Genomic DNA, 12,500 nt, shown 5'->3' on the forward strand with positions numbered 1-12,500 from the left:
GTGTGTGTGTGTGTGTGTGTGTGTGTGTGTGTGTGTGTGTGTGTGTGTGTGTGTGTGTGTGTGTGCAGCAGTAGTCCGTGTGAGCAGCATGGCTCGTCCAAGCCCCCGCTGGGTGTGTCGAGCGTGACGTCGCGCATCCTCCTGCGGCAGCAGCTGATGAGGGAGCAGCTCCAGGAGCAGGAGCGGAGGGAGCACCAACACCACCAGCACCACCACCAGCAGCAGCGCCGCCAGGCCTCCTCCTCCTCCTGCGCCTCCTCCTCCTCCTCCTCCTCCTCCTCCTCGCCCTACGCCCGCCTGCACAACGCAGGACAGACGCCCGCCATCAATGTGACGGCCTCACCCGGCCTGCCCTCCTCTGCCCAGGTGCCCATGGAGGTGCTGAAGGTAAACACACACACACACACACACACACACACACTGACTGGACACACCGAGTGGGTGAAGGCCAAGGGCTGTGTGTTATGGGTGTGGGTGGGTTCTGGATGGATGGATTATACGGGTATGTATGGGTATGGGTGGATTATATGGGTATGGGTATTAGTGGATTATATGGGTATGGGTGGATTATATGGGTATGGGTGGATTATATGGGTATGGACGGATTATATGGGTATGGGTGGATTATATGGGAATGGATATGGGTGGATTATATGGGTATGGATGGATTATATGGGTATGGATATGGGTGGATTATATGGGTATGGATGGATTATATGGGTATGGATATGGGTGGATTATATGGGTATGGGTGGATTATATGGGAATGGATGGATTACAGTGAGGAGAACATGTATTTGATACCATGCTAAAGTTGACTAAAAAGAGGAATATAAAATCATCATTTGACAATTGATCTTAATGTCTTAATTCAAAAATTGAGTAAAAATAAAACCGCTAACTACCCCAATTTTCTTTGTGAATGAAGAATGTTTCGTAAATAAATAAATGTTCTTCCTAAATGCTAGGGGGAAGGAAGTATTTGACCCCCAATGTAACCCTATGGGAATTTAACACATAGGGTTAACATTGGGGCAGGCAGATTTTTATTTTTTAAGGCCAGCTATTTCATGGATTCAGGTTATTATGCATCCTGATAAAGTTCCCTTGGCCGTTGGAATTAAAATAGCCCCACGTCATTACATACCTTTCACCATAGCGAGAGATTGGCATGGTGCTTTTTGCAGTAGGCCTATTAGCCTGTTTGATGCTCATTGAGCTCAATGCAAATCAAACAGGCTAATAGGCCTACTGGAAAAAGCACCATGCCAATCTCTAGCTATGGTCAAGGGTATGTGATGATGTGGGGCTATTTTAATTCCAAAGGCCAAGGGAAATTTATCGGGATGCATAATATCCTAGATCCATGAAATAGCTGGTCTTTAAAAATAAAAATCTGCCTGCCCCTATGTTAACCCTATGTGTTAAATTCCCATAGGGTTACATAGGGGGTCAAATACTTCCTTCCCCTAGCATTTAAGGAAAACATTTATCTATTTACGATACATTCTTCAATCACAAAGAAAATTGGTGTCCTTGGCGGTTTGATTTTTACTCATTTTTTAAATTAAGGCATTAAGATCAATTGTCAAATGATGATTTTATATTCCTGTTTTAGCATGGTATCAAATACATGTGCTCCTCACTGTATATGGGTATGGGTGGATTATATGGGTATGGATATGGGTGGATTATATGGGCATGGATGGATTATATGGGTATGGATATGGGTGGATTATATGGGTATGGGTGAATTATATGGGTATGGATATGGGTGGATTATATGGGTATGGATGGATTATATGGGTATGGATATGGATATGGGTGGATTATATGGGTATGGGTGGATTATATGGGTATGGATATGGATGGATTATATGGGTATGGATGGATTATATGGGTATGGGTGGATTATATGGGTATGGGTATGGATATGGGTGGATTATATGGGTATGGATGGGTATGGGTGGATTATATGGGTATGGGTATGGATATGGGTGGATTATATGGGTATGGGTGGGTATGGGTGGATTATATGGGTATGGGTATGGATATGGGTGGATTATATGGGTATGGATGGGTATGGGTGGATTATATGGGTATGGGTATGGATATGGGTGGAGTATATGGGTATGGGTATGGATATGGGTGGATTATATGGGTATGGGTGGGTATGGGTGGATTATATGGGTATGGATATGGGTGGATTATATGAGTATGGGTGGGTATGGGTGGATTATATGGGTATGGGTATGGATATGGGTGGATTATATGGGTATGGATGGATTATATGGGTATGGGTGGATTATATGGGTATGGGTGGATTATATGGGTATGGATATGGATGGATTATATGGATATGGATGGATTATATGGGTATGGGTGGATTATATGGGTATGGATATGGGTGGATTATATGGGTATGGGTGGATTATATGGGTATGGATATGGGTGGATTATATGGGTATGGGTATGGGTGGATTATATGGGTATGGATATGGGTGGATTATATGGGTATGGATGGATTATTACATTATATGGGTATGGGTGGATTATATGGGTATGGGTATGGGTATGGGTGGATTATATGGGTATGGGTATGGGTGGATTATATGGGTATGGATATGGGTGGATTATATGGGTATGGATGGATTATTACATTATATGGGTATGGGTGGATTATATGGGTATGGGTATGGGTGGATTATATGGGTATGGATATGGGTGGATTATATGGGTATGGATGGATTATTACATTATATGGGTATGGGTGGATTATATGGGTATGGGTGGATTATATGGGTATGGGTATGGATATGGGTGGATTATATGGGTATGGGTATGGGTGGATTATATGGGTATGGGTGTATTATATGGGTATGGGTATGGATATGGGTGGATTATATGGGTATGGATATGGATATGGGTGGATTATATGGGTATGGGTGGATTATATGGGTATGGATATGGATATGGGTGGATTATATGGGTATGGGTATGGGTGGATTATATGGGTATGGATATGGGTGGATTATATGGGTATGGGTATGGATATGGGTGGATTATATGGGTATGGGTGGGTATGGGTGGATTATATGGGTATGGGTATGGATATTGGTGGATTATATGGGTATGGGTGGATTATATGGATATGGGTGGATTATATGGGTATGGGTATGGATGGGTTCTGGATATGGATGTGAGCAGTACGGGCAGTGCCCTTAATTGTGGATATGTGCAAGTCTGCAGGACACGGCTGTGTTGTGATATGTGTGCTTGAGGAAAGACAAGAGAAAGATGGAGGAGGTGTGTGTGTGCGAGAGAGAGAGAGAGAGAGAGAGTGGGGGTCGGGGGAGAGAGTGAAGTGTGTTAAATATGCACATAGGGATTATGTTTCCCAGAGAATTCCTCTTTACTGCATGCTGTGCTCCAGCCGTTTGGGTTTAGCGTCTGTAATCCTATTTGCTCAGCTACATGCACCTCTTCTCATGGCTCTGGCTCTGGGCTGGCCGGCCGGGGGGGGCCGTGGGGGGGGGAAGAGGAGACCCAGAGCTGGTCCTCCACACACACTGGGATAATTACTCCCCAAATCAGCCAGAGCTGGTCCTCCACACACACTGGGATAATTACTCCCCAAATCAGCCGTGCATCTGAGGGCCCATCCCGCACATCCTCTCTGGTAAGCTCGGCCGGTTCACTTCTTTTCATCCAGATTGCCGGTGACATATTGGGACAGTTATGAACAGGTGGCATTTAGCACAGTCTGAATGAGCTCCGAACTCCTCTTCAGAGGGACCTCTTGAAAGCACTATTGGCTTTTTCTTGGACTGTTCGGAATCATCGAAAGCGTTGCTTTCGAACGTTTTCTCGGTGCAACTATTTCTGTTGGAAATGTTCGAATGAGAGTGTAAACAGGGCTAAATAAGTATTGTAAACAGGGCTGAATAAGTATTGTAAACAGGGCTAAATAAGTATTGTTCATTTAGAATGCGAGCGTAAACAGGGCTAAATAAGTATTGTTCAGATTGAGAGCATAAACAGATCTAAATAAGTATTGTTCATTTAGAATGAGAGTGTAAACAGGGATAAATAAGTATTGTAAACAGGGCTAAATAAGTATTGTAAACAGGGCTTTGTTCATTTAGAATGGAAAATGTGAATTCAGAAGCATCTCCAAATGGAATTTTGTTGATTTGGTTGTCATGTCTCTTGTCATGCATCTGATATTGTTTTGGGGTTTGTATCAACTAAAACTAGAGCTAGTGTACATTTTGTCTGCTTATGAGATTTATTTATTTCTTCAAGCATACCACAAAGTTGATCATCGCAGTAATTCCTGATCATTGCAGTCATTTCTGCAGGTGTGTTCATGTGTCTGTTATGTGCTACTTGTCTGGATATTTGTCACCATTTGCAGCAATAACATAGTTTATTATATTATATTATATTATTGCATATTCTATGTATATTATATATGTTCTATGTGAAAAAGACAATAGAAAACCCTCTCATCATTGTGACCCTTGTGATTGCCATTTGCTGTATCGAAATGATGTGATTGTATAATATGATCGAGTCGCTATAATTGAAGTGGTCAAGTGGCAACATGGGGGGGGGGGGGGTTAGTTCAGAGTTAGAAGTCCTCTGGTGAGTGCTTTGTGTTTATCAGATGCCTGTGTTGAAGGGCTGGACGAATGTCAACTACAGAGACAACTTAAAACAATGGGGCTACTTATTTGTTTCAGGGCCAAAGGATTTTTTTCCGCTTCAGAGCTTATCAGACGCCTTGCTGTAGATATGGCAGCTTATCAGAGGCCTTGCTGTAGATATGGCAGCTTATCAGACGCCTTGCTGTAGATATGGCTAGGCCTGGGTGCTGAGCGCTAAAAAAAACATACGTTAGCTGAAACAATAGCAGCTCTCGTGGAACACAAACACAGCTTATTGCCTTTAACGCTCTTAGCATAGAACGAGAGATGACAAGCGGGACAAGTCTTTCTGTACTTCTGTTTTTTTTTCCTTTTTGCCCGGGAGGAGCTTATGGGTATTTCTCATTGACTGGATGAGCAGAATAAATGGCCAGTTAGTTCCTGCCCAGTGCTGTGTGGCAGGGTCAGCCCTCTAGATTAGCAGCCCCCACAAAGCTACGCACCCTTAGCTTAGGGGTACCAGGCAGGGACGCTGGACCTCAGAAGTGAAAACATTAAGTTCAGATGAGTTTGTCTAAAGACTGATTGGTCCCTTAATTAGCCAACTGACCTCTGACCCCTTGAGAAATAAGTACGGGATCAGTTTAGGGATCTGGACAAAGGCGAGCACAGTGTTAGCACACGCTGCACGCTAATGCAGCCAGGAATGCAGCTAATTAGCAGCCTGCGCTCATTCCACAGCACATTGCAGAAAAAAAGGAGGGAAAAAAAGCGCACTTCTTTGAAATGAATGAAGGATCATATCCTGAGACTTGGACATTGTTATTAGCTTTAGCGAGGGATTCTCGCCAATTACTGACATTTCTAAAGAAAGAACAATGAGAGCGAACAGGGCGGCCCCACAGCTGATGGCAGCAGGGCCAGACGGCCAGTGAGTGGCCAACACTAACTCTCAAAGGTTACCTGTCAGGCCCGCCACACAGAAAACAAACAGATTGAAGTCAGCTGCCTGTGATTCTGCTTTTGACATACAGCACTCGGGCCTTTTTGACAAGTTAACGGGACTTTCCGCAGTGTGTCGAGCATTTGCAAGTCTGTTTAATGTGGATGCTCTTTAGAGATAAGGGTGAAAGGTTTGTGTTTTGTTTTTATCACCATTTGTTTAAGTAGTGTATCAGTTTTCTACTCATCCAAACAAGCCCAGCACCTGAGGATGCCACATGTGTGTGTGGGGTGAGAGTGAGCTCTGCATGGCTGGACAATGTGCCAGAGTTCATGTTTTTAAGGAAATCAAACAAAGGCCTCATTGTTTCAGCTGGCCAGGGAGAATGTGTTGGCTTGGCTTTTTCTGAGTGTGTGCAGAAACATGCATAACTTCTACATCTGCCATACAGTGATTACAACTAGCTCTGTCACAGAGAGGAAATGTGCACACAATTTGAAAATACACACTTTCACTTGTAAAGTATAAAATGTGAAAGGCACATATTTATTATTTCAACACACAGATTGTGTGTGTGTGTGTGTGCTTGTTGGCTTTTCATGATGTCAACACACAGCAAATAGCAAACAATAGCAAACAGGTAACATCATCTTCATCATCTATACTACACCAGTGTCCTGTAGGGTGCCTCATCATTTATACTCATCATCTACAGTATACTACACCCGTGTCCTGTAGGATCTCATCTATACTCCTCATCTATACTACACCAGTGTCCTGTAGGATCTCATCTATACTGCTCATCTATACTACACCCGTGTCCTGTAGGATCTCATCTATACTACACCCGTGTCCTGTAGGATCCCACATATACAGTATACTCCTCATCTATACTACACCCGTGTCCTGTAGGATCCCACATATACAGTATACTCCTCATCTATACTACACCCGTGTCCTGTAGGATCTCATCTATACTCCTCATCTATACTACACCCGTGTCCTGTAGGATCTCATCTATACTCCTCATCTATACTACACCCGTGTCATGTTGGATCTCATCTATACTACACCCGTGTCCTGTAGGATCTCATCTATACTCCTCATCTATACTACACCCGTGTCCTGTATGATCTCATCTATACTCCTCATCTATACTACACCCGTGTCCTGTAGGATCTCATCTATACTCCTCATCTATACTACACCCGTGTCCTGTAGGATCTCATCTATACTACACCCGTGTCCTGTAGGATCCCTCATCATCTACTGTATACTACACCGTGTCCTGTAGGATCCCACATATACAGTATACTCCTCATCTATACTACACCCGTGTCCTGTAGGATCTCATCTATACTACACCCGTGTCCTGTAGGATTCCTCTTCATCTACTGTATACTACACCGTGTCCTGTAGGATCCCTCATCATCTATACACTCATCATCTACTGTATACTACACCCGTGTCAGTAATGTTTGCTGTTTTGATATGAATATAAGACGGTAATGTTTGCTGTTTTGATATGAATATAAGACAGTAATGTTTTGATATGAATATAAGACAGTAATGTTTTGGTATTAGTATACTGTAAGACAGTAATGTTTGCTGTTTTGGTATGAGTATAAGACAGTAATGTTTTCATATGAATATAAGGCAGTTAGGTTTGCTGTTTTGAGTATAATTTGATCTTATGCGGAGAGACTGTTGTGGAGGACAGTGGGCCTGTTGAGGAGGCTCTCCCCCCAGAGATAAGGGTGCCAGGGACTTCAGTTCATATCTTTTATTGATGCAGCAAATATTGACATTAGTTTCCACTGCAAGCCTCTTTCATGCAAGGCCCACAATCCGTTTTTTCCCAACACAAACAAAGTCAGCCTTTCAGTGGTGAGTGGTTGGGAGGGTCGGATTCCTGCTAATGCATCAGCGCCCAGAGGCGTAGCGCCCAGAGGCGTAGCGAACATCTGAGGAGAGCATGCTTCTGCCGCGGAGCGCGATCACAAGAGAGATCCGTCTTTGTTGTCTCCCCCTCAGAGGGGGGTGGGGGGGCTGTCAGGGTGATGGGGTGGTGGTGGTGTGTGTGTTTGGGGGGGGGGGGGGGGGGCTGTCAGTGTGATGGGTGTGCCACTCCACCAGAAATGTCATTGACTTGTGTGTGCAAGAGAGGCTAGTGAGCTACAGTAGTGCCCTGGGTGCTGTGAGTGCAAGAGAGGCTAGTGAGCTACAGTAGTGCCCTGGGTGCTGTGAGCGCAAGAGAGTCTAGTGAGCTACAGTAGTGTCCTGGGTGCTGTGAGCGCAAGAGAGGCTAGTGAGCTACAGTAGTGCCCTGGGTGCTGTGAGCGCAAGAGAGGCTAGTGAGCTACAGTAGTGTCCTGGGTGCTGTGAGCGCAAGAGAGGCTAGTGAGCTACAGTAGTGCCCTGGGTGCTGTGAGGCCACGAGAGGCTAGTGAGCTAGTGAGCTACAGTAGTGCCCTGGGTGCTGTGAGTGCACGAGAGGCTAGTGAGCTAGTGAGCTAGTGCCCTGGGTACTGTGAGTGCAAGAGAGGCTAGTGAGCTACAGTAGTGCCCTGGGTGCTGTGAGCGCAAGAGAGTCTAGTGAGCTACAGTAGTGTCCTGGGTGCTGTGAGCGCAAGAGAGGCTAGTGAGCTACAGTAGTGCCCTGGGTGCTGTGCGTGCAAGAGAGGCTAGTGAGCTACAGTAGTGCCCTGGGTGCTGTGAGTGCAAGAGAGGCTAGTGAGCTAGTGAGCTACAGTAGTGCCCTGGGTGCTGTGAGTGCACGAGAGGCTAGTGAGCTAGTGAGCTAGTGCCCTGGGTACTGTGAGTGCAAGAGAGGCTAGTGAGCTACAGTAGTGCCCTGGGTGCTGTGAGTGCACGAGAGGCTAGTGAGCTACAGTAGTGCCCTGGGTGCTGTGAGTGCAAGAGAGGCTAGTGAGCTAGTGAGCTACAGTAGTGCCCTGGGTGCTGTGAGTGCACGAGAGGCTAGTGAGCTACAGTAGTGCCCTGGGTGCTGTGAGTGCAAGAGAGGCTAGTGAGCTACAGTAGTGCCCTGGGTGCTGTGAGCGCAAGAGAGGCTAGTGAGCTACAGTAGTTCCCTGGGTGCTGTGAGTGCAAGAGAGGCTAGTGAGCTAGTGAGCTACAGTAGTGCCCTGGGTGCTGTGAGGGCAAGAGAGGCTAGTGAGCTACAGTAGTGTCCTGGGTGCTGTGAGCGCAAGAGAGGCTAGTGAGCTACAGTAGTGTCCTGGGTGCTGTGAGTGCAAGAGAGGCTAGTGAGCTACAGTAGTGCCCTGGGTGCTGTGAGTGCAAGAAAGGCTAGTGGGCTACAGTAGTGCCCTGGGTGCTGTGAGTGCAAGAGAGGCTAGTGAGCTACAGTAGTGCCCTGGGTGCTGTGAGCGCAAGAGAGGCTAGTGAGCTACAGTAGTGTCCTGGGTGCTGTGAGCGCAAGAGAGGCTAGTGAGCTACAGTAGTGCCCTGGGTGCTGTGAGCGCAAGAGAGGCTAGTGAGCTACAGTAGTGTCCTGGGTGCTGTGAGTGCACGAGAGGCTAGTGAGCTACAGTAGTGCCCTGGGTGCTGTGCGTGCAAGAGAGGCTAGTGAGCTACAGTAGTGCCCTGGGTGCTGTGAGTGCAAGAGAGGCTAGTGAGCTACAGTAGTGCCCTGGGTGCTGTGAGTGCAAGAGAGGCTAGTGAGCTACAGTAGTGCCCTGGGTGCTGTGAGTGCAAGAGAGGCTAGTGAGCTACAGTAGTGCCCTGGGTGCTGTGAGTGCAAGAGAGGCTAGTGAGCTACAGTAGTGCCCTGGTGTGAGTGCAAGAAAGGCTAGTGGGCTACAGTAGTGCCCTGGGTGCTGTGAGCGCAAGAGAGGCTAGTGAGCTACAGTAGTGCCCTGCTTGAACACACACACTACATTTTCTTGCATGTGTGTGTGTGTGCATTTTACATCAATATACAAGACACAAATGGTGTTTGTGCAAGCTTTTCATGTACATGTGCAAGAAAAAGTAGATGTGCATATTGTTTAGTGCATATTGCACATTTAGTGCCTTTTGTATACTGTACTGTATGCTACCCTGGAAATCCAGAGCTCAATTTGTATTGTGTCTGCAAGATACTCTGGCCACGAGCAATGATACACGTTACTTTTACCTCAGGATCTGTGCTAACCAAAAAAGCAGTGGGCAACCGAAACTGATGACGACAGTGCTACAACTTTCATTTTTGGTTGTAGTGTTATCCAATTGCGTCAAAGTCCAGAATCAGTCAGAGTAACCTTTTGTATATTCCTGATATACTGTATGGCCTATCATATATATCACATATATGTGCCTTATTCCTGATATATGGCCTATCATATATATATCACATATATGTGCCTTATTCCTGATATGGCCTATCATATATATCACATATGTTCCTTATTCCTGATATATGGCCTATCATATATATCACATATATGTGCCTTATTCCTGATATGGCCTATCATATATATCACATATGTTCCTTATTCCTGATATATGGCCTATCATATATATCACATATATGTGCCTTATTCCTGATATATGGCCTATCATATAAGAGCAGAACAAATATGGATGTGCCTTATTCCTGATATATGGCCTAGGGGGCACCTCAGAACATACTGTACACATCTATATATTTCCTACTGCATATCCATATTTGTTCTGCTCTTATAGTGTTACTGTTAAAGTGTAACCCCAGCTCCCTCTAAAGCCTGTAATCGTGCTTGCAAAAACCGAGTGCTCCCTATTTTGTTTAAGCAATCACGTTAGGGGGGAGGAATCGCTACCTGTCAGTCACAGCTTGTGCACGCTGCTACTCTGCTGCTCACGTAAACAACCTCGTCTAAAGAGGGGGAGGGGGAGGGGGGGCAGTTTGGAGCTTGGAGAGGTTGGGAGAGGGACCTGAAAGTTGTATCAGTTTGAATTTTCTGATTTTAGACTCGGAATTTTGAAGGCTTGCCAACGGCAGCTTTAACAGTCTTCTGTAATAAACTCCAGGTTTGCCACTATCCAGCATGCAGTAGTGTTGGAGCAGATGACCCACTACCCAGCATGCAGTAGTGTTGATGGAAGCAGATGACCCACTACCCAGCATGCAGTAGTGTTACCCAGCATGCAGTAGTGTTGGATCAGATGATCCACTACCCAGCATGCAGTAGTGTTGATGGAAGCAGATGACCCACTACCCAGCATGCAGTAGTGTTACCCAGCATGCAGTAGTGTTGGCGCAGATGAGCTACTCGGGGAAATCCCCAGCGCCCACTTCCTGTCTCATGCCAACTGCGCCCACTTCCTCTTATGCCAACTGCGGCTTCACTCTCTCCAGTCAGGACAAGCAAAGCTCGTTTCTCATTGGGATCATGGTTTGGGTGCTAATAGTCAGGAGTTATCAATTGTACATAGTTTTGACGTTGCATCTCTCTACAGTTTTTCACATGCCTTATTAATGTGACATTTACAGAGAAAATCTAGTGACTATCTTGTTCAGGATCTTTGATATTTCATTGTATTTATGGCATTATGTAACCACCTATGTTCGTTTTGCATGTGTTTGCTCTGTGAAAAATCAATATGCTGCTGTATTCATTTTTCACAAGACATCTGGAATCTTTCCCAGTCAGTGCAGAGGTACTGAGTTACTGAGTTATACAGCTCACCTGCTGCTCTAGTTACTGCCAGATACAGCTCACCTGCCCTAGTTACTGAGTTATACAGCTCACCTGCTCTAGTTACTGCCAGATACAGCTCACCTGCTCTAGTTACTGCCAGATACAGCTCACCTGCTCTAGACATATACAGCACACCTGCTTATACAGCACACCTGCTATATGGGTGCACCAGAGGTACTGAGTTAGATACAGCACACCTGCTATATGGGTGCAGCAGAGGTACTGAGTTATACAGCACACCTGCTATATGGGTGCAGCAGAGGTACTGAGTCAGATACAGCACACCTGCTATATGGGTGCAGCAGAGGTACTGAGTCAGATACAGCACACCTGCTATATGGGTGCACCAGAGGTACTGAGTTAGATACAGCACACCTGCTATATGGGTGCACCGGAGGTACTGAGTTATACAGCACACCTGCTATATGGGTGCAGCAGAGGTACTGAGTCAGATACAGCACACCTGCTATATGGGTGCAGCAGAGGTACTGAGTCAGATACAGCACACCTGCTATATGGGTGCACCAGAGGTACTGAGTTAGATACAGCTCACCTTCTATACGGGTGCACCAGAGGTACTGAGTTATACAGCTCACCTGCTATATGGGTGCAGCAGAGGTACTGAGTCAGATACAGCACACCTGCTATATGGGTGCACCAGAGTGTGGCTGTACTGCTGACTACATTATTCACTTAGACTTTCATCATCAACAGACAAGACTTTTTCCTCAACTAACCACATTTCCAGGACCTTAAGTCTGTAGTACTGTAAACAGCATGTTGTTGGAATTACAAACTCAGGATCTTTATCAGGGGGTCCTGGAGGGAGTATTGTGGGAGCAAACAGTAGAATTCTGAAGTAGGAGTGTCAAAAGTGCCACTAGAATGGTACCCATTTGAATTAGTCTGACAGGTCCCATGGGCTTAGTTTGAATATCTCGTCATCCAGAGATGTAATTGAGTGCTGAACTGAAGCCCTTTGTACTGTAGCTTCCCCTCGATGCTCTGGCCTGAGGACAGTAGCATGGGGTTCACATTACTGCTCTAAGCTAGCCAGAGGACAGTAGCATGGGGTTCACATTACTGCTCTGCAATAAGCTAGCCAGAGGACAGTAGCATGGGATTTACATTACTGCTCTAAGCTAGCCAGAGGACAGTAGCATGGGGTTCACATTACTGCTCTAAGCTAGCCAGAGGACAGTAGCATGGGGTTCACATTACTGCTCT

The 12,500-nt window shown here is 45.7% G+C and overlaps 1 protein-coding gene across 1 annotated transcript in view; it reads left to right on the plus strand.

Moving 5' to 3' along the window:
• LOC134088147 (microphthalmia-associated transcription factor-like) overlaps positions 1–12,500 on the plus strand; it is a 53,025-nt gene that overhangs the window by 25,535 nt on the left and 14,990 nt on the right. The window contains exon 2 of the mRNA XM_062542077.1: positions 69–387. Within this exon, the coding sequence (XP_062398061.1) occupies positions 69–387 (319 nt within the window). The remainder of the gene's footprint in view (positions 1–68; positions 388–12,500) is intronic.

Source organism: Sardina pilchardus, chromosome 7 (assembly GCF_963854185.1).
Source record: "Sardina pilchardus chromosome 7, fSarPil1.1, whole genome shotgun sequence".
NCBI classification, from domain to species: domain Eukaryota; kingdom Metazoa; phylum Chordata; class Actinopteri; order Clupeiformes; family Clupeidae; genus Sardina; species Sardina pilchardus.